Genomic DNA, 23,346 nt, shown 5'->3' with positions numbered 1-23,346 from the left:
TGATTATAGTGCCCTCAGTAATCTGACACTTCAGCTAGTCCCAACTTCAGACTGCTCCCCTCCATTTGAGCAGCACAGTTACTAATCACTTAAACAGAAATGGTGATTTGCACAAAGCAAGTTTTGAAGTGAGGCTGTAGATCAGAGGAGGAGCAATTTGCACCCATCATTCCCATCCTTCTGCAGTCAGAGAGGAGAACACAGAAGTCTTCCAAGAAAATCCAAGAACAGAGAGAAATGCCAAGCTGCAACGTTTGGCTCTACACACTCACTTTCCAAAAAGCAAAGGGGATGAGGGATGCAGTGCTCAAATCATCCATGTCTGCTTAAACGCTTGGTTTGTGCACTCCAGCGCTGTCAAACAGACATAGCTGATGAGTCAAAGATGGAATTAGCATCCCTGATACAGCAACTCTTTTCCAGCCCAAACCAGTCACCTCCAGGTTTTTCCTTTAATTAAGGTCTGGCCAAGACATGTCAGCAGTCCAGCATCCCCTTCCTGCCAACAGCTCTGCCAGTACTTTGGTCACTCACAACCAACTCCTCCCCACTCCCTCTTTCTCACTGCTGCGAGCTGAGTGAGCAGAAGGATTCCTGAGAGTGGGCAAAGGCCCAGGGCTGTCCCAGTTTTTCATCTACCTCTTCTTCTGCTCTTGGATCTTGTACTTGCAACATGAGACTGAAGAGCTGTGCCAATGCTAACAGTTACCTTTTGTGCCTGATAGCACAAAAGCAGCAGCAGGGAAAGAAAAAAATCAGTCTAATGAGGTTGGAAGCACAAGAGATTGCAAAGAAAAAGAGCAAGTAAATAACTTAAGGTATAAATTACAATTAAAGTGCACTATAGTTACCATGTACTGCACAGTATTGCTCAGAGATATCACTAGCACAAGTTAAAACACCCCACACTGAACAAAAAGCAGCACTTCTGGTAGGAAACTGGTACTCTTACACCACCACCATGGTGATAATGGCATGAGAAATTGTACGAGTGACAGGTCAGACAATTTTAAAGCCTTCAGTTTGTGTTGCTTTGTTTGTTTTTATCTTTTGATAAAAACAATCTACACCAACACAGACAATAACACAGAGCACTACCCATCCCTGCAGTACACTCTATTTTGCCACTGTTGAAAAATAAACCTGATTTCTCCCCATTTTCTTTTGAAGACAGAAGTCCATTAAGACATGTCATTACATCTGCTTTTATTTATCCAGAGGAAAGTCAAAACACTTATGCTGTATGCTTTAACTGATAAATTTACATCGCTACATGGACAATGCCTTGTAATTTAATGATTTCCCTTGAAAAGAAAGCAAACTTTTATTTATAAGCTGCTTTATATTTTAGAAGTTTTCACTAAAATAGAAGTTCAGCATAATACGAAGCCTTTACTCATAGACAGAGAGCCAGCACTGAACTTCAGACTTAGTAATCAATCACAAAAAGATCTAGCTAATGAAAAGAAGTCTTAAGGAAAGCTAATTGACAACTGCAAAACACGGGAGGACATGTCTCTGACAAACTGAACATCTTTTCTGTTAAGCTGAGTACTATATTTACCACCTGGCCTGCAAGGGCTGCTTTTATTCAAAAGCTCTGCAGTAAAATATATGCATGCGTAGAGGATGAAGACTTTATCACTGAAACCTTCTGCAAGAAATTAGGGGAACGAGAAAGACTCACACACTTCTGCAGCAAAATTAGGTCAGGACGCCTTTGAACAGCTCCATTTGAAGGCTTTGCCAGATTCCAGATCAAATACTTTTTAGTGCATTAGACCCAACGGCTTAAGAGATGAACTTCTATACTGCTGATAATTATTATTGGTATTATGCATTGCTGCTTCCCTCTCCACCTGTGGATAATTATAAATAGCCTAGATTTTCCAGTCCCTGACATATGCCACTTGGTTAACAGCACTTCTAAAACCTATCCTTTATAGCCACAGGTCACACATTTCAAATATGACAACCACGTATCCACACAGATCGCTAAATCATGACTTGCCCCACACATGCTCTTATCTAAATGCTCCCTGAATATACAGATATGGCTAAATGGCATTAGCATCACAGTAATCAGTGATGTGAAGCTGTAAAGTGCCAAGCTGGTGATTCAAATACAAACCTGCCTCTGCCCTCCTGTGCCTATGCACAGCCCTGGACAGTGCAACCAGGGAACATCACTGCGAATGGCTCCATCATCTCCTGATGGGGCTGGTGCTCTCCTCCATGACAACTCCTGCTCTTGATGGTCTTCAGGGCTCTCCCCGAATAAAACACAGTCCAATAACCAAGCTGGGAGGGCAAAGGTCAAAGAAATGTCCCCAGATATATGAGGCAGTTAATTATACACCTCTTCCCTGCTCAGCTTTACTGCTCACACCTTGAGGAATGGGCAATAGAGCCCACCAGTCCCATATCCAGTCATGTTTGTGTAAATTTTCATTAATAAATCAATCTGTAAATAACCAACAACAATGCCCAAACCTCAAAACTACTTCATCGAGTCATTCAGAATTTTAAGTCTTTAAAAATTCAGACCTCTCCTGGTTTTTTTTAATCTCTTATAATTCACAGCTGAATTCACTCTAGCAATCTTGGTCTTTGGGAGGGTTGTTAAGATACACCAAAACATCCTACTCCAGTTTCCTACTGCTCCTTGTTTAGCTCTCCTGTTAGGTGACACTACTAATTGTACAGCTGCTACAGCTAGCTGCCAGAGACTGCTCTAAGGAGGTTTTCCAATTAGATTAGCTGAATTGAATAACGAGAGAGAGAGGGAGAGAGAGAGATTAGCTTTTTCTGTGCATCCCTAGGAAGCCACAGAGAAATCCCCCAAAATACTCTTGCTAATCCTCCCTTAGGACCCCTTCATCTCTGATCACAAATACAGAAATGCCATGTGAGCAACCTTCACTCCATGGGAACTGTGCCAGCCCTGACTCTCTGTAAGCAACAACCTTCATGACAAGGCATCCTACCTACTTTAAGACTGACGGTGTCTGCCAGAAGTTTTCTTCTTCAGTCTTCCTCAGGTTCCTGAAGTCAAATACGCTTACCCATGTAAACTAGAGGAGGCAAGTCTCAGATGTTATGTGAAACCAGAAATGGCAAAGAAGCATTACAGAGACTCCTACCTGTACATTATAAAACTACCACATTTTTTTCCCCAAAGTAAGGTTTGGGGCTTTTTTGTCATAACCTAAAGCTTCCTAATTCTATCAGTGCAGATAGAGAAGGTCAGAGGAAGAAACTCAAAAGAAAAAAAAGCTGACTGGCACATGAAATCAGTAGCATTACAAAATATTCACAAACCCAGAAAACTTCTTTAACCCACAGACAACATCCACGGCTCTCAAAAAACAGTATAAGAAAATCTACATCACTATTATGTTTATGCCACCAGGCAGAAGACCAATTCAAGGTGTTCACCAGAAGAGACCTACATGAAGATGCCAAGTCACCAGCTTTCAGTTAAATAGGAGCGATACAGTCAAGCAACATTAGTATAAGCACAAAACCCAAACCAGCCAAGGGTACAATAAGCCTTTCAGGTTGTGAATTACTCTAAGAACTAAAACAAAAGAAAAGAAAGAGAATTTCCCTTCTCTAATGCTCTACAGTTGCGAAACAGACAAGAAGTGGCATTTCATCACAGCAATACTGTTAAGAGTACTGTCTCAAACCATTTTGGATCCAATGCTCTGTGTTACCAGGAGCTCAGAAGTTCCTTCCATCAGAGAGCCCCAGCATGGTGGAGTGGGCACACGACTGCCCCTCCACCGCAGCAGAAAGGCTATTTATTACTGAGCCTGAGCCCCACCAAAGGCAAAAAGATCCCCCTTGCAGACACAGACCTGTTCTTCAACAGGGCATGGCTGGTTGGGCTAGACAGCACCAGAGAGAAAAACATTTGCAATAGGCAGCATGACTAGAGACAATGAGTCAACTCAACTTCAAGGCCCTGTCTCCTCCAGCACCCGCACACTTTAAGGAGGTAAGTCTGTTTTTAACAGGTGGCCATGGAACCTACTTTCCCCACCCTCAAACCCTGCACAGTCAGACCATCAAGCAACACTGAGATGTTAAAACATTATCCAAACACGAATCATGAGTCCTGATTATTTAAGGCTGTTAAATGATGTATCTTTTTATAGTCAGCAGACTTTTTCCTTCTCCCAACGCCTTCATGCCATTCCTCTCCTCTGCACATCAACGGATGCTCTGTGCTGCTCTGCAGGAAGGACCACAGCTCCTACCAGAACAGCAAAAACCATCTCATGGTTTGCCAGAGGGCTTCGTCACTGCCAAACTCTCTGGAAATTTCTGGAGACATCTGTCATGCTTCCATGCAGCAGACAGACAGACATCCACTGAAGTATTTTGGTCAAAAGCGATAAAAAGGAAAATTCAATTGTGACATGGACAAAAAATTTCTGCTGAGCCAGGGGTCCATTCAGGTCACAGCAGCTCCAGTGGGACCTCCCAAGCCTGCTCAGGTCAGGTACAGAGCCATGCTAATAACTATTCCCAGTTTTTCTCCTTAGACACAAATTTTTCCAACTCATTCACATTTTGCAGTGATGACCATGCCTGTCCCTGTACCACGGCTTTGACAGCAGAGAAACGGCTGTGCTGGAGAATCAAACCAAAAGCACCTACGGGAGCTACTGAGGATCAAATCATATGCATAGTGGAAAATTTATGAAACTGCTGTATTAAATCACAAATTAAGAACAAGGAAAAAAAAACCAATTGAAAAGAACATCTTCTGTTTAAGGCTTTTTTTCCTGGTAAGTAAGGTCAGAGAGGCTGCTCCTTCCAAACTAATTCCGGCCAAGAAAATTAGTAACACAATTTTGAGAGCAATGTTGTTGTGTTTATTTAACTGGAAAGCATGTTCTGTGGGGCATTTCTTTTCCTGACACTTGAAAGACACACATACAACAGTATAAAAAAAAAAAAAAAAAACTAAAATAGAGCTCTATCTAGAATAAAGTTCTATATAAAACACATACACACACAAAGTTTCAAAGACCTTCCAAGCTAGAACTGCAGAAGCTGGAGATAGGTCAGTGCTGAATGCTCTGTGGAAGACAGTCTCTGTGAACACATAATTTCAAAGGTACCCCAAGAGGTTTCATTTCATGACATTTTAAATGTCACATTCGAAAAAAATCAGCCTTCATGGATGAGAAATAAGCAAAGAGCACATGTCTGGAAAATCATAAACACTTTCACCAAAGACAAGAATTCAGAATATATACATGGAACTACAATAACTTTTCCTGTCTATCTCCAGGACTAGCCATTGCTCTTGTTCTGCCATGGAGAAGATTTGTCAGTTCCATATGCTACCGATGCTTACGCTACCAATTATTCTGAAGCATTAATCTTCTAACTCTGGATGCTGCCTCAGCAGTTCCTGAGAACTTTACACCTTCTCTCAATGACATTTACACAAGCCGTAACTAACACAACCAAATTTCACACACCCTCTTCATGGTTGCTCCGTCTCCTAGCTGGACAAATGCTTTCCTTCATGCTTGCACCATCATCAGTGGCAAGTACTAAGTGCCTCTGAGCTCCCAAACGGGAGAAGATTCAGTCCCACAGCCAGGACAGCACCTGAAGGTTTCGCAATCTACAGTCCACAAAAATCCTCAGAATTTTGCTTCTCAGCAGCATTATCTTATGCATATTCTTGCTGTAGTAATTGTACATTATTATTATTTATAGGACTAAGACATATCTATCTTTATTTATACAATGTCACAAATTTATATTCAAGGGAAGCTCCGTTTCTGGCTGTCCCAAAGATGGTGTGTTCCCATTACTCTGAACTACCATCACCTTTCCACTTTGCTTCCCTTGCAGGTTTTCATTTTAAATAATAAAAACACCATTAATGTCACACATCAGTGACTGCATATTTGAACATGGAACTGCACTTGAAAAGGATTTGAATGGAAAGGCTTTGTAGATGCTTTCACCTGGTAATCAGTGTAAGTCACACACTGATGCTGAAATCTCCATATCCAGAGTGAGCACAGATAAACAACCTGGGAAAGGAAGAATCTGTCTCCTGGACATCTCTCATCTCTGCAGCTTGCAACATACAGCATGTATTCAAACCCATTTCTAGCCTTCCCCTACAGACCCCAGTCCAAAAAGCAAACAGGACTCGGCTCTTAAAGCCAAAACATATAAAGTGCGTGGGGTTTGGCTGCGCCCTCCAGGTACAGTGTCCAGCCAGCTATTCCTGCAGATACTGAAGAATCAACACAGCTGAAATTGATGCAGCTCAGCCCAAAGAAAGAAAACGCTTGCTTCTACTTGTATAATTAAAGGAAGGACAGAAGCAGACATACCAGAAATGATCCCTTTGAAGGTGGGAGAGGGGAGACCTGGTTAGGTTATTCATTCACATGGCAGCAAGTATGATATTTATTTTTTTCTCTATTGAAACATCCTTAGTCTTGAGGCTACACTGGTCATGCACCCAACTGCTCCCTAGGAAGTACTTCATCTCCCAGGCTATATTACTTTAACAGCACTCTTTCCTACAGCTCTGTAAGAGTCAGTCCTCTCAGTCCACACAGACAGTCACAGTTCTGAAATACACTTCAAATAACAGGGATAGGTCACTTCACGCTGATCTGAAAGGCAACAAGTGACTTTCACTAATGTGGAAGAACATCTAGAGAAAATTATGCTTTATTATATATGGTTAATCAAACAGGAACAAAACATGTCTGACAACATAATATTTAAATACAGACAATATATTCTGGTTGTTAATCACAGTGCTGGCTTCTTAACATTTTGATTCCATTCCTGTGTATACCACAGGCTGTTTGACCTTCTGCAAGCCCCTTTGTCTCCTTACTATTAATAAAAGTACAATGTATTTATCTTCATGCTCACAACTCAAACACAGACAAACACGTTTTTATTTGAACTTTCCCAAATCAATTCACCTTGGGAACAAAACAATTTAGCTTAGAAGGGAGATTTCTGAAGAAGTTGTTTATATATAAACTAAAAATAGTGATTTCAGATGGAGCGTCCAGCTCAGGCTTTAGTTAAGCACAGCTTATATGACACTACACTCTAATAGCCTATCTACAGACAAGGCCAATTTCTGCAGATTCATCACCGCCCTATTAGTCATTATTTCACTTTAAATGAAACCCCTGCTTGAGACATCAACAAAAATAATTTGCTCAGCGCAAATGCACTTGTTGCAAATGGTTGTTAAATGCTACATTTTCTTCTACTGCAATCAGTATTCCAGTACTTTTGAGGATTACATGTATTCTGTATTTCTGCCTAAATTTCTAGTATGCTTTTGAAAGCATCCCCCAGGGCTGAGCTAATCAAGAAAACAACATACATACAGAGAACTGTCATTATTACAGGGTCAAACACTAATGCAATCTGTACTCAAGAGATTGCAAATTATACTTCAATGTGGGCAGAAGAAATCATGTTCCCCAATCACCGAATAGTGTCATGTAACCTACAAAAAATTACTAATCCTGAAAAGATTATAGATAGCAATTTATTACCATCTTGTAACCATGAACTGAAGATAACCAAACAACAAGCTGTTCACAGAACAGCCTCCAGTAATTCTCTCATCCTTCCTACAACACCAACTGCAAAGTGACTTGAATGTGGACCAAATCACTTGCTCATGACTTGCGCATCCTCTCTCAATTGCGGCAGCACAGAGGGCATCTTTATGACTCAGATTCAAGTAGGGTCTTATATGAGGCCTCAAATAAGCTTGCCAATCTCAAACACAACATTTATGTTAAAAAGCACAGTCTGTCAAATCTGTTCAGAAGACAAAAGAGCACTTCTCCACAACTAGACAAGAGCTCTTTGTTCAGTTGTTGAGCCTTACTAAAGCCTACAATTCTCTGCCATAAGCAAAATGTTTGAACTGCTCAATGGCAAAAATCATTTTGGTGAGAAAATGTAATTAATAAATGCCATCCATATGCCTCTGCTTGACATTTTATAAAGACAACTTGCCATAAAGAGCAGTGCAAACGGAGAGCTCTGCAAATGACTGGCTCCTCTGCAGGCTCTTCTCCAAGTTCAGGACACCCTGGCAAAATGCCACATTCCCCATTGAGGATGGCAGGTAGCTCTCCACCATCCTCCCTGGAGGCATTAGATCATGGCTGTGTGTTTGACATGCGACTTCTCATAACTTGCACCTCTACTAGTCAAGAAATTAGGCCTTTATCTTGTCATCCTGAGATTATACTTAATTTAGGACCACAGAGACTCAGATCCACCCAATCTCCAAGCAAATGCCAGACTTACTGCGCACTCTCCAAAGTCCACCATCTTTATCCCATTAGCTGCAGTAACTGTCTCAAACCTACCACAGAGGTGTTACCTGCGCAAGAACCACAACCCCAGCACCCAGCTTCAAACCCTAAGATATTTGTCCTGACTTGTTCCTGAACACAATGCTCTCATCTACTTCTTTGATAAGGATCTAGGAAAAAATGCAGAGAAAACATCTCTGCACTTTACGCCTCAATAATAAGTCAGTTCCAATGTAGACCTCAGGGCTAAGATGTTAAAAAGAGGAACTTCAGTGTTTGATCTTGGGTCAAGATTCAACTGTTCTTTAATTTTTAAAAGATAATCTAACCTGAGAGGGAAACCCATTTCCAGAAAGTGGCTCCTGAGAACATCCACCTAAGGGGCGGCTGTAATACCCGACACTGGTGGCAAACCCCAGAGCTCCCCAGAATTCCCAGTGCACGGCAGTGCAGACAGCTGTTGGATGGCAGAACCTAGAAGTTCTGTTAGAGCAAGAGAAGCAGCCATGGCAGATTCCAGGTGTTGCCAAACCACAAAAAAGCAATGGATGAACATTTGTGAAGTCTGCAGTGAGAAGGAAAAGTACATGTAAATAGGAGGTGGATAAAAATAAATCAAGACTGAAAAGGCTTCCTCCTTTCTTTGGAACTTATTTGACAAAACAAATTTAACACACATAGCTGGTATTTAGATTTATATGCTGTATGTGTCTCTCCTATCTCTTCAGCCCTTCTTCTCCTCTAATTACTAGCTCTGAAGCCTAACTGCCTTTTCCAAAAACACATTCCTCCTCTCCAACACACTATCAATTTTCCAAATTCCAAAACTAAAGTAACCATTAGAAACAAATGTAGGAAAATTATCGCATCATGCTTCTCAAAATACTAAATACTTCTGAAAAATATACCAAATATTACCCTTGGATCATCTTTCAATAATTACATTTATGCCAACAACTCAGCGGTCAGATGCTTACACAAGAAACAGAAAGACCTCTCAGCTGATGGCCCGACGATCTGTTTCATTGGAGGTCCTAAACCCAGCCCCACACGCACGCATTGCTGACGTGAAGCAGTCTCCAGACTCCAGAATCTTCCCAAGGAGAGATGGAATTAACCTTCTGTGAGGAGAGCAGCACCATAATACTGCAGTATGCAACACTACCTGCTAGCCAGCAAAGTTTCTCAATGTGTACTTGGGCATGCAGAGAGGATCAGACTGTCATACAAGCTCGGGAAAACCATTTGTCCCACTCTTGCAAACTAGAACGAAACAGAAAGGTTTATCAACCTCTTCCGAATGGGAGCTGACAACTACAGCTGGATACTAGGCATTGCTCTCTGGTGCTATTAAAATCAGCAAAAGCTGACTCCCAACATCATCAAGACTGGGCTCAGCCTTTTAAAAGGCACATCAGGCCTCTCACTCACAGAGATTTCCTTTTCTTTCCAGCAGTTTCATGTCACTGTCTTTCTCTCTTGCATAAGCAAACCAAAAAACTTTCAAGGTAGCTAGAAAGCACATTTTTTTGCCATTCAGCCAACCCTGGGTGAATCCCCCCATATCCTTGCAGACCCACACAGGTTACCAGACCCCACCATAATCTGATGTCTCACGGCACAGTGCACTGATGGCAGCAAATCACTCGGCAAGACCTGGGTGCACTCCACCAGCTTTGGTGTGGGTAACGCTTGCCACCATGTGCAGGCTGGCACTAACAGGTTGGGCTCCCTCTCACCCTCTCCATCACAGCCCGGTCCTGAAGCAGCTGCTCCCCTGGGGCAGCTGGCACGGCACAGCAGAGCACGGCTGCGAAGCCACAGCCCACGTCAGGCCACACGAAGCACACACCCAGCACCGACAAACCACTCCCGTGGTTCAGTGGCAGGTCTCACTTCCAGGACATTCTTAACACAGTGCTAACATCTACTTGGCCCACCCCAATAAAAATGTTTGCTGATTATGTGGACCAAACATAGGGAACTCATTGCTTTAAGAAACAAAGTCTGCTGCAGCTTCCCCCTCCTCTACTTAAAAGACTCATGGATAATTTACTTCTTCAGAAATGAGGGTTTTACCTTATGGCTTTGCCTAGCTAATGATAATAAATAGTAGAATCTAAACACAAGAAGAAATTAAGAGCTAAATCCACTTGACAGTGCTCTGGAGAGCTCGGAGGAGTTTTTTATGCATCCGTATAGAATTCCTCTTATGACAAGGACAGACTTCTGCACGGAAGACAGATTTGGCATCTGTCTTTTCCCACAGACTGGTCTACAAAATCCTATCTTCAGGGACCATGAAGCTGCTGCCAGGCACAGTTAGAGGAAAAAGAAGGAAGGTGAAAGAAAAGGAAAAACACCAACCTCCTTTTACTTCCCAGTCCCTCCACAACTTTCTGGCAGTAGTAAGGGCAGTGGAGCAGAGCCAGGAAGGCTCCCCCCACCTCACTCTCCCCACTGCCCCCTGAACCACACAGCCCCGGGTATACCCCGACAACGTACCTCACACTGCCACAGTGTGTTCATCCTAAGGCAAAAGCCCATCAAACTTAATATTTTACTAATTACTGTGGTAGTTTAATAGCTACTCCACCATCAGAGAACTTTGTACTAACAGCATTTTTATAAAATTAAAGTATATTGTACCTCATTATCCAAGGGTGTTTCTGCAGCACAGTTACACTTAGTGGAAACAAGAGTCACTGTTCTACCCAACCCTTTTTTAATCAGTCTTTAAGAAAAGTGTTTTGCAATTGTATCCTTAGAAATCTCTAATGATGAGCCAGATTTCATGAAGGTTGTGACTTGGCTAATTTATACAATAGCTAGAGAACTTCTAAAGTTAACCCAAGCTAGTGACATTATTTAGTTCAGTGAAGCGGCTCATTTTAATTGGATTAAATTATCATGGTATTTTTTTAATTTCATATTGAAACCTCAATTTATCATTTCCTAATATTTGCCCAAACACTGCATCAGTGTCATTTGCATATCCCTTCCCTCAAGACAATCTCAGATCCACAGATGGAAAAGACCAAAACCCTCTGGCCAGCCCTCGCCGGCTCCTGCCGCGAAAGGGTGGGAGCGTTCGCCGGAGAGAGGCTTTCCCAGAGGTACAAATCCCGGCAACAGAGCTAATTGCATTAAGCAGAGGACCCGGTTAGCGAATATACTGGTGGCGCGGAAAAAGTGTAAACAGCGGTATTATCCCGAGCACCTCGCGGCAAGCCCGCGGGGAAGGGCCGGCCGGGTCCGCAGCACGCTCGGGCTCCGCGGAGCCGGCACCGGGGGCTGGCTGGGAGGCGCGCAGCGCGTTATGTCTGAGGGGTCTGGGAGGTCCTGAGCCGCGCAGCCAAGGTAGTTGCTGCCTCTTTTCTCTTTTTAGCAACGGGCCGTGAAGGGCGGGTTTTGCAGGGGACGCTCCCGCCTCACCGCCCGCGGAGCCGGGGGAGGCGGCGATGTCCTCGGGCGGCCGCTCGGACACGGGGCGGCCCGGCGGCTCCCGGCGCTGGTCCGGGACGGGTACAATCCCCCCTCCCGCACCCAGCCCCGCACCGCGGCCCCTCGGGCGCCCCGCGGCCGCCGGGCAGCCGCCCCTCCTCCGGGGAGGCAGGGAAAGAGGCACCGGGGGGGCTCCGGGGCCGGCTGGAGGCTGGGTCGTCGCGGCAAACTCCGGCCAAGGTTCGCTGTAGGGCGGCAGGGTGCTCCGCTCCGGCAGGGTGCTCCGCTCGGCTTCGTGGGGTGCTCGGGTTTTTGGGTTTGTTTTTGTTTGGTTTTTTTTTTTTGCGGGGGTGTCGTCTCTTTCTTTCTTTTCTTGGCCGGTGGGACGGAACGGTGCCTGCCGTTTGCAGAGCGCTCAGCTATCAACAGATGCCCCCCCGGAGCCAGCCCAGTGCCCGGCGATGCCACGGGGCAGGGCTCGGTCTGCGCGCCCGGCGCTCGGCTGACGGAACCGAGGTGGCCGCCCTCGTCCCGTGCCGTCCCGCAGGGCTGCCGCCGCCCCCTCCCCTCCGCCCCGGCACTCACCGGCTGCCCGGAGGCGCAGGCCACGAAGCTGACGGTGAGCGCCAGCCACACGCCCCGCATTATTCCCGTGGAGCCGGCGCGGCGGCCGCCGGGGGCCGGGCACAAAGGAGAAACCGGGGGCCGGCGGCGTCGGCAGCGCCCGAGGGGCGCGGGGCAGGGCCGGCGGCGCCCCGGATCCGGCCCGCCGCGCTCCTTGCGCTGGGCTCCGCACTCCGCTCCGGCGGGCCCGGTGCTGCGCTGGGCGCGCGGGCTGCAGGCTGCCGGCTCCGCCGCCCTCCCTCCGCCCCGAGTGCGCGGCGGCGGCGCCGCGGCTCCCAGTTAAACCCCGCAGAAATTCCTGCAGGATTACAACACAGATTGGCAGCTCCCCCAGCCAGTGGAAACAAGCAGCGCGCCGCCGCCGGCTCTCGCCCCTCGCAAATTCAAGCAACTTTCCTCCCCCCGCCTCCTCCTCTTTCTCCTTCTCCGCCCTGGTCTCCCCTTTTCTCGTCCTCCCCCACAGTGGAAAACATGAGCAGCGCCGCGGACCGACTAAGAGAGGGCTGGTCCCGTAAAAAAGCGGGGACGTGGAAAGGCTCCCCCTGCGCAAGAGAAATCTGGCCGCGACCGCGTGTTTTTAGTGCTGTGCCGCCGGGGTTCGCACCGCTGCTCCGCGCCACCCTCCCCGGTTAGCCTCGGTGGCAGCTTCAAGGGTCGGAAAAAAACCAAAATGGAGGGGTCAAAAATCACGGGAAGCGGGGCTATCCCAAAAATGCCAGCTCATTGTGAATCTCCACTTAGCTTTTTGCCTCAGAATTCATTTTTTTAGACACTTCGCCCTCAACAAGAAGACTAGAAACTTTTAAGGGTGAGGGGTGGCAAAGTAAGAGAGGGCCGCGATTTGTAGCTAGTGACATGGATCCAGAAGCTATGTTTTCAAAATAAATATTGCAGGAATTGACAGCACCAATAATGTGTGCTCCAGAAGCCAAAACAAGAAGTCTTGCTACGACTAGTCCATGGTATTTCTCAACTGGGGAAAATGGTGGTTTTGCAGAGCTTAGAAGCCTCAACCCAATCCATTTGCGTATGCCAGCATGTTTCCACCACTGAAAGTGTACATACATTACATCAGTCACTGGATATGGGAAAGAAGCAATAACCAGGAAAGCAAAATATATCAGTCTCACTTGCAAACTACCACTGGTGATTTAAGTCAGAAGGTAGCAAACAGCGTTTTATAGCCTGAATCAAAAGGTCGCAAGGACCATAATGATCTCTTTTGTTTGAGCAAAATCTATCTCTCTCAGGGGACCCTGGCTCAAGAAGAGCCCAGGGAGATACCCTGGGCAGATGTTTTTCCCAGGCAGATGTTTTTGCATGCCCTTCACTTTGCTTACTCTGTGCTCTGTGAAGGACTTTGGCCAACAGGTTGTGTTGAGATCCCAACCGCCTCCAGTTCCCGATCTGCTTGCCTTCCTATCAAAACAGGCATGCCATGTAAGAAAATAAAATAATCTGGCACAAGCAATCTCTCACCCCACTCATCACTTTCCCAGCCTCTCCCAGGCAAACACATCCCTGGCGATCCTTGTGCAGTGTGGGCGCGGCGGCTGACTCTGTGCTGGGAAATGGCAGGACCCGTGTCCTCAGAGGGGTGGCTGGCCATGCCTGGAGTGCTCTTACTCTGTGCGACCCACTCACAGGAACGTGATACCTCTCAACAGTTACCACACTTGCTATTTCTAGATCCACCTTCCGGACATGCCATGTCATTGATTTTAGGCTGCATTCCCCACTGAAATCCTACCAGATTTTCAGTGGTCTGCTCCTTGTTGGTGTCACACACACAGATTTTTTAATGTATTCCTTATATTAAACAGATTGTTTAATATTATCTTTCTCCTTCAAAGTGTGTTGCAAATACTTAAGACCTAATTCTGTGTATCCTCTTCCTTTGTAGGCAGCCAGATTTCAATTCAACTAAGCAACAATTTCAGCACTGTTTGATGTGGGTGAGTAAAGTACAGTGAAGAAAAGGGAGTAAAACTCCGTTTGGGCAAAATCTGTAGGACCTCACATAGGCATGGGGTCTTACAGGCAGCGCAGACTGCCGGGAGGGGAGAGATGAAGAGGCTGCAACTTGCCCCCAGTCAAGGCGGAAACCAGAAACAGCATTCCTTAGCAGTAGGAAAACAGAACGCCACATTAGAAACCAATACCATAAAAGAGCAAATGTGAAGACGGAGATGCTGCATACGGGAGGCATCCTAAGGGTTGTCAAACACCAAGGGGCAGGTGATTTACTACAGTAGGGTATTTCTTTAACATTCTTTAACAGGCATGTCTTTTAACATATAAACCAAGCTCAGCTTTACTTCCGTGTTACAATCCATGATTATCAGAGTTTTACATACTTGGCAGAATCTATCAACGATCAAAGTATCACCTGCAGCAAGCGAAGAGAAGACCTTCCTCAGGCAAAGATGATGGCAACAAATGGGCTCCTCATGGACCACCAGTGTACGTATGGGCAGTGCCCTTGAAGGATCTGGGGCTAAGACCTGCAGAACCTCCAAAGGCTTACACAAATCCTTAAGCCTTTGTGTGGACGATATCTGATGCTAAACATGAAGATAAACACACAATGCTAGAAGGAGCAGAACTGAAGACTGGAAGCCACACAGATGATTTGAAAAGATAGAAATGAGCATGAGGATTAAAGAATAGAAAACAAATAACCCTTGTAGTTCACAGAAATAACAAAATATTGTCTTGGGTTCCACTTACTCCCTCCCCACTCTCCTGAGTCTTCTATCTGGGAGCACAGTACAGCACTAAGAGCACTTCCTTATGTGGTCCCATGGAGAAGCAGCTGCAGGCCTGGGCATTTCTTATGCGGACTGTCAGGCAGTGTTCACCTCCAGCCCTCCAATGGACACGGGCCACCCAGTCAGTACCCCGACATTGAGTCAAACCAGGCAGGGGTGGGATTTAGGTGGGATTGAGACAAACTTCACCAAAGGCCGTTTTTTTTTCAAAATGTATTATATGGTGGAAGAATGCAAGAGGACCTCATGTGTAGCATGTGGTTATCAAATACAGAAGAGACCCAGTTGTCTACCAAATTTGAAAGTTCAGTTTTGGGTCTCTCCTAACGGGAAAGTTACTGGAACTTTAGGGAAGAGTCATGGTTAGAAGCACATGGGAGCTGTGCAAAAAAGCAAGTTGGGAAATCTTGGGAAAAAGTTTTCCAGCCTATGGCTGCCAAGGCACCATTAAGGATAAGGATGCATCACAATTTTTTGAGTGCTTCCCAAGCATTCATTTTTGCACGGTCAATCCTGCAGGGGACTTGCACAACAAGCAGCGCCAAGGAAAGAGATCTACATGGGGAGGAGAGTTCCTAATCATGCCATTTCTCTATTAAGATTTGTTCAATAATACAAGTTGTGGTTGAGAACGCTTGACCCAAAGCACAGCCCTGAACCTCACACTGCAGTGGGTGACAAGGTGGTGTTGGCCAGAGCTGTTTGTTATGTAAATGACTGATGTTTGTATTTATGCCCAGAATGGGATAGCCTTGGCATCACATTCAAAGATCATAAGAGGTGGCAAATTTTCTCAAATAACTTATTCAAAGAGGGACAGAACCTGTGAAAAGGAAGAAAGCAGCTGATGTTAAATCTGTTTGAACCCACACTGGCAATGATCTGAAAAAAACTTGCTAAAATATGTTGGTAGGACAGTTTAAAAAGATTTATTACCACATCCCCAAACTCCCAAATTTTATGCTTCTAATTTAAGAACAATTTGAGAACTGCTCATCTCTTCTATAAAAATGTCTGCAATACTTGTAAGTGCAGTTGTGTTCATTTCTGTATTATAGTCTGAATTCAGGGATGTGATAGGATGGGACTGGTACTCATGGGGCCATTGAACCACAGGAGAGGTGCCAGCAATTTTTGGTAACACATCAGTGAATGATTCTTTTCTGCATCAGGTCTTAACAGTGTAATTACATGAACATGCATCCTTCCTCAACAGGCTCTTGTTCTAAAGGGTAGCTTTTCTAAGCATCCCCAAAATACCCTAGGACATGCTTGCCTCTCTTTGATCCAGAGGCTTCTTTTGCTATGCAGTTTCTGAATCACAGAGATATGCAGGTTGTTTAATTTTTATTGTATCTATAGTTTTATTTTGGTTAGATATGAAGTAAAAAACATGTCTGCACAAAACAAGGTATCCCTGATAGCTGAAACAACAGCGCAGCGGGAGCTAAGGGCATTGCTGAGCAACCAGGGCTTGTTGTGTCTGCTGTGGCACCACTGGGGCTGCACAACTGGGCTGTATGGGGTTTATAAGGTGGTTTATAATGCTGGGCTTTATATGAATGCAGCAGAAAGTCTGAGCTTGGCCTGCAACAACTGGCAACAGAAACATGCAGCTGACAGAACTTTTTGTTGTTCATTTTTCATGGACAAGTATAGTGGTAGGGAGACATAATAAGAAAAATAAAAGGCTGGCATTAAAGGCAGAGCACAAGCAGCAGCCTTCTATGAGATGGTGGGTTGGGTGAAACAGTCCAGAAGTAGCCTGCAAATGGGGCTGGTTTGTGTTTGTCACTGTGCAACAGAAGGAGTGAGTATCAATGCAAAGAGACGGGGACATGCACCCAGGCTGGGGGCTTTGCGCCAGTGAGAGGATGTAGAGGGGGATGTGCAGGGCAGCAGGGGGATCTGGAGTGTTCCGTGCTCATTGAGAATGGGGTCAGCCAGCTTTCCAGGAGAGTTACTTTTGGGAAGTCCTGATCCATACCTAGAGGGGAACACCTGAACCAGTTATTCATCCAGATTCAAAGATGGCCTTTACACCTGGCATTGAAGTCCAGCTTTGGCAGCACTCCTGAGTAGGGCCTGTCCCCTGCTATTCAGCAACACGCTAAATCTTTTAAATGTAACATACATGCCCCAAGTGCCTTGCTGATCTCTTTTCCAGGGGAGATGCCTACCAAGAACTATAAGTAAAGTGAATGACAGTGCTGACAGCTAGAACTACCAAAAAATTATGAAACTTGGCCAAAACCCACTCTGTCCTGGGTACAGAAGCTTTGTCTTTGGACGTTAACTGCTGTAAGAAACTCAGTGTCACTTTGTGCTGGCTTCCTGAACAGAGTAAAATTTACCACTCTGACAATTCTAGCCAAGGCTATTGCCCTTTTTTTTTATTAGGACAAACTGTACCTTTAAAATAGAAAAGATATTTCTTTATCTCTGAAGGTTCCATTTAGAGCCATGGCTCAGTATTTGCCTGAGACATTTGCATACCTGAAAGTGTCTCATATGTGATGATCTCTGTAAATGAAATGCATTGTTGATTTAGTTTATTATCCCAAAAGATCATATCATGGTTAAGGTTTGTATGCAGTACACCAGGAGAAAAATACAGAAGGGTTGAATTGAAATAGATTTCAATACTGCAAGGTATACTGCTCAAGTTAATGAAAGTCAGACATACATTTGGCTGCTGTTGCTAACTGAATAATACAAGTAATAACAGAGGCATCTATTCAATTCCTGATGAACATGAGTAATTTTCATTATCTTAAAATGTGTGGGAGTTATGAATTAGAGGTGCAATGATTGCCCAACACTTTTTCATTATTATATCTTGTTGTCAGTTGCTTATACATTTGCCAAAGTTTAATGCATCAAGCTGAAATTTCCTATACTGGGTATCAACCTCCAGCTGACTTCATTTGTTTTATTTTTGTTTTGCAAGTTTTATCAAGAATGGTGCATCTGTTCCCAAGAGCAAGGTTAGGAGAAAGTATGTTATTTTGTCTATGGTAATCCAAATTCCCTCCAATATTTCCCTGAGAAAATGTTTTACCTCCATGCATGGGAGGAAAGCACAAAGATTTGGCAAAAGGACTCAACCGAACACCAGAAATTTTCTTTTCAACACATTTGGGAAACTATTCTCAGCTTTGTACCATATCTAAGCATTACTCTCTTTGCAGTTTGTACATGCTCAGTAGAGACTTGTTAAATTCTGACATCGAAAAATCCCATCTAAGCCAGACATGTTCCAGCTCAGAGCCACAGAAATCCTTCTTTGCTTGGTCTCCAAATAAAACAGCTGGCTGTAGAGTTCCCCTTAGCACCTGTGAGACAGGGTCTGCTGTGTGTGCCTGTGCAGCAAAGGGGGAAGAGAGGGGAGGAATAAAGAGAAGGTCAGTGGTTGTAAGACTTGGAGACTGAAGAAGAAGAAGAAGAGGAAGAAGAGGAGGAGCAGGACAAAGAGGAGGAGGAGGAGGAGGAGAAGAAGAAGAAGAGTAATAATAGTAATAATAGTAATAATAATGATAGGGGGGATATAGGAGGGATATGGGGAGGAAGAAGGACAGGACCAAGGGTGGAGGGAGACACTGGCACAGCGGGGCAAATGCCAGGACATCAGACCCATGGTAGGTGATACCCATGGGGGCAGCAAGGGAGGAAAGCAGGACCATGCAGTGTCTGGGGTGGCTGGGAGGAGAAGGGGAAAGATGCAGTCCTGACCAAGACAAGATGATAACTGTCCATCATTGAACAACTGTGCTCTCCTCCAGACTTTGAAATTACCCCACCAGAGGTAAGGCACCATCTTCCTGTGCTGTCAGCAAGTAGCAAAGGGAAGATGTCTGTTGGCCCCAACGCTCTGCACTGGGTGATCAGTATAAATAATAAGCTTTTTAGTGAGAGATAATGTTGTCAATAAGATCCATGCAGCAGTAAGATCCATGCAGTATTTTGTTGCAGAAATTTAAAGCTATGGAGACAATGACACAGACAACTATAATTAAAGATGGTATCATAAAGCTTTAGTTGCAAGGACAGCCTTAATTTTGATGTTTTTCAACTTCAAGCACTTTGTTTTGTAGCTTGAATGTTTTTATAGCAAAGGTTTTTTTAATGTTGTTCTTAATATATAATGCCCAATGTGTCCCATTTAACTAATTTCTGTTGTCTGGCCCTGGAAATCTGTACCTATATGAGGAATGCTTACAGACATGAAAAAATCACCAGAATTAGCTGACACCACTTATCACCTCCTAACTTATGGGAGTAAACAGATCCTGAAGTACTTGCCCATTTAATTCACTGAACATGCTAAAGTTAGTCCAGATTTGTGTGCAATTAATGAAAGTATTTTAAAACAGTATCTGCTACCTCTTGCCTGCTTCTACTTTATTGTTCAGATATAAATATATTTTAAATAAATATATATTCCAACAGCAAGTGAGCATCTATCTGTGTCATCACAGCTATCTGGGTTTTTTGCATTTCTGTTGCTCTCTCTGTTGGTGTTGCTTTTGCCTTCTCAGGATGGAACTGGATCCAGAGCCAAAAGAATTAAATAAAGATGTGTCCAGGTTATGCATGTTTCAGCATATTTATTCCAATTTCAGGATATACATCCTGTGAGCATCAAAACAAATTAGTCTACAGTACAAGGAGAGTCCATGGTCTGGCTGTTTTCAAGAGAAAATGCAGCTGGACTTTTCATGCTAGAGAGAAAGCTTCATTTTCATGCAGCAAGCTTTTATTTTTTGAGTCTAATTGCAAACTCCTCAGGTATGTAGAAAGGCTGCTTCTTAGGGGTGAAATGAAATAATAACCACTGTCCCTCAGAGCTTGTAGAACAGTCTCCAGGGGAAGTCTGGTACCTGGGTGAGAAGGACCACCATGCCATGAGGTGGTGTGGTGTGGGGCTTCCCCGGGCTGGAGTATCCCTAATTTTGGGTTTCTTAAATCAAAGAGTACTTAGTACACATGTTCTCAATAATGACCAGCTTTCTAAGATAGTAAAATGGCAATTATGCAGGGCTGCAAGCAAGGGATAGATTCTGAATGAGAGAAAAGTGGTTCAAAGCATGTGATTAAATAGTAGTAGGCTTAAGGTCTTAATTCTCATCTCCCCCTATGTGAAGCAGGAGTAACTCATTTGTAGTCAGTGAAGCTACAGAGATGTAAAACAGCATTGAAGGAGAATCAAGCCATTGTTCTCTGCAAAACTCACTGATAAGACATTAATTACTAAATAGAAAATGCCGTCAAAGTATTTTAAATGCTTTGCAGAATTCAGGAGACAAACTCATTAAATGCTATGTCATACAGGGAATTAGTTCCAAACTTGTGAATGTGGAGAAGGCAAATGCTGCACTACAGATAAATGAAAGATTGTCTTGAAAGCCTTCTTCAGAAGACCACTTGCTTTTGGAGCGAGAGCCAACCCCACACATTACATCCAGAGATGTGAAACAATTCCAGATAAAATAAATCAGCCTGAACCTTGATCCATCTCACATACTGAATCCCAGCCAACTGCAGTTGTTTAAGGTTTGTAGAAGTTCACTGGACTCTGTTTCCTGCCCAGCCTGTCTCCCCTTCCTCCCCTCCACTCATAGCTCTTGTCTTAGGTCAAGCAAATCTTGGAAGCTGAAAAGTTAAACACCAGTCAGACAGCACCATGTGCGGTCTTTTTAACTGAACACCCAGTTAAGGCATAAGAAATCTCTGGGGGAAATCCCATCTCCAGGGATTTGATAAAATCTATGGTAAAATTCTCATTTGATCTCTCCAAGGGCAAGATTTTACCCTCCTCCTCAGGATAATGCCCAGACAGTTTTTCAGACCCTAACTGCAGAGATAGGTGACCAAGGATTTGAAGATTCTGATGTCTTTTTGAACAAAAGCTCTGAGCAGTTAACCCTCAATTAAATCCTCCATGGAGGAGATGAAGCGTATTAGTATACAAGAAGGAGCAGCAGAGGAGTTATTAAAATGACCATGTCACCGGGGACAGTGCTGCAAGCCCCAGCCACCACATTGTGCTGTGCCCTGCTGGGGGATCCTGGATGCTGAGGGTCTCAGTCCAGCATCATGGTTGTCTTGAAGGCACATTTTTCCCCCAGGCTATTTGCTCCTGACATGGGCAAAACCCTGTGGCAAGATGCTGGGAGTCAGGCTTCTCAGGGCTGAGTTCCACATCGGGCTGTGTGACGGAACAAGGGAAGCAGGACTAGAAGATAGACTTGTCACATGAGACAGGGGCAAGGTGAAGATGCCATGACAGTATGTCCCTAATACATGACCTGTGTGCAGCACTGTCCTGGGATCTGATGGGGTGACTGCATTCCTCTCATGAGATCTGTGTGAAGGAGAGAGCCCTTTGAATGTCCCTTACATTCCAGCTCTTTCTTGTCACTGTTGTTCAAGCCCAGCCACTCAAAGCAGGAGAAGGGTCACACTATGCTATTGGCGTCATTGTGTACTGATCATACTTTGGGACTGGTGGCAGGAGCTCAAAAGGATTATTCACAGTCCCTCGAGCTGCCAAAGAGGCTGTCCACTGCAGAGCAGCAGGAGTGGTTCCCTGGCTCACAGGAGAATGCGTCTGCCAGGACAGCAATGTCCTCAGCTGCGGGACACGTCTGCCAGGACAGCAGTGTCCTCAACTGCAGGACTTGCCTTGTCATCACCATCCCGTCCTGGGCACCTGCAGTTTAAATTTCTGGGTGACAAGAAGCATAACAGGTGGTTATAGCAGTGGTCAAAGTGGTCATAAGAACACAGTTTCACTCCTCAAAACAGAGGTAACTTATGCATCGACCAGAGACTGCTCTGATTTTGTCTCTCAGTGGATGGTGCTGCTGCCTCACAGATGTAATTTCCATCTTGAGTGGCACAGTGAAACTGTTGCCTTTCCCTTGCACTTTGGGATGGGTGCTCTCCTACTACCAGATAGTTCAGACTTCTCCTACACCAGGTAATCTTTGAGTTTCCATGGTTTGGATGCACTTGGTTTGGAGCATTGCAGCTGTCAATCTTATGGTATAATTCTGGGCAATAGTGCAGATGCTCAAGGAGATCAAGTCTGACCAAGTGAGTGTAACCACAGAGGCTCACAGGCAGAGTCCCTGGAGCTGCAAAGTCTTAGACACAATGTGCAGATTGACCTGAAGGGTGTCCAGCTACACAGTTTGAAGAGGGTAGAGGTTTTGGTTGTCCTGTTACAGTGGTAATGGTAGCTGTGAGCACACTGGTGCCAGACTGTGTTGCTCACTGAGGCAGCATGTGCCCAGGCTGGCTGACTGCAGGTGTTTGAGACCATGGTGGGAAAGGAAATGTTTGCCATTGGCTAGAGAGATGTACAGCATGAGGCCCTTCAATGAAGATAGCCACTGTCTACGTGGAGCATGGTTGACCTGGCCTCTGTTGCCTGTGATTTCCTGAGGCAGCGAGAACATGTGGTCCTGGATCAGGGTAGAACCCAGAGAAGGTGTGGGCCAGAGGAACCATCTAGTGATTCTGGGGAGGACCAGAAGTCAAGACATATATCAAAGGTCAGGAAAAGGCTTAGCCACAGCCACAATGGGCTTAATTTAACAAGTGTATGAATTGCAAGCACCGCCTGGAGCAGCTGATCATCACACCAACATGCAGCTCCAAGGCTAGCCAGGAGAGTGTCCTTATCCAAGAGCAGGTCACAGATCGAGGAGACATAGTAGAGTGTCTTCTTTTGTGAATGATATATTTTGAATCCAAATCTACATGGGACCTATTTTAATAGTAAATTTATACTAAATTGAGGAAAATCATAGAGGTATCCTTTTACTGTTCTTGAAAAGGCATCTTTTCAAAACAGGCCAAAAAATGGATTAATAGTATGGAATAAAAAAGAATTAAAACAGCAAATGTCTGTGCTGCTGCAGTGTTTCATCACTGGGCATCAGCTTGCTGGAACTGTGTCCATCCCAGTGTTTTGTTAAAACACTGCATTGGGAACAGTAATTAAACAGATTCTGATGATGGTTTTTAACACATGCCAGCTGGCTCCCAGCCAATGTCGAAGCAGAAACATTGTGGAAACTCATGGTCAATGATGACTTTGATCTTTGAAGGGCTTTGTAGTGGCGGAAGGAAATGGGAGGATAGGA

General features: G+C 44.7%; 1 protein-coding gene across 1 annotated transcript in view; it reads right to left on the bottom strand.

The window, feature by feature from the left end:
• Positions 1-12,654, bottom strand: part of SDC2 (syndecan 2) — a 59,171-nt gene extending 46,517 nt beyond the window's left edge. Inside the window, exon 1 of the mRNA XM_042036023.1 lies at positions 12,384-12,654. Within this exon, the coding sequence (XP_041891957.1) occupies positions 12,384-12,443 (60 nt within the window). The 5' untranslated portion in view covers positions 12,444-12,654. The remainder of the gene's footprint in view (positions 1-12,383) is intronic.
• Between the last annotated feature and the right edge of the window lie 10,692 nt (positions 12,655-23,346).

This window comes from Corvus kubaryi, unplaced genomic scaffold, assembly GCF_017639235.1.
Source record: "Corvus kubaryi isolate FWS band 111438036 unplaced genomic scaffold, C.kubaryi_AGA036_p1.0 37385, whole genome shotgun sequence".
Lineage (NCBI taxonomy): Eukaryota > Metazoa > Chordata > Aves > Passeriformes > Corvidae > Corvus > Corvus kubaryi.
Note: the sequence above shows the minus strand (reverse complement) of the source record. Positions and strands in the feature narration are given on the sequence as shown.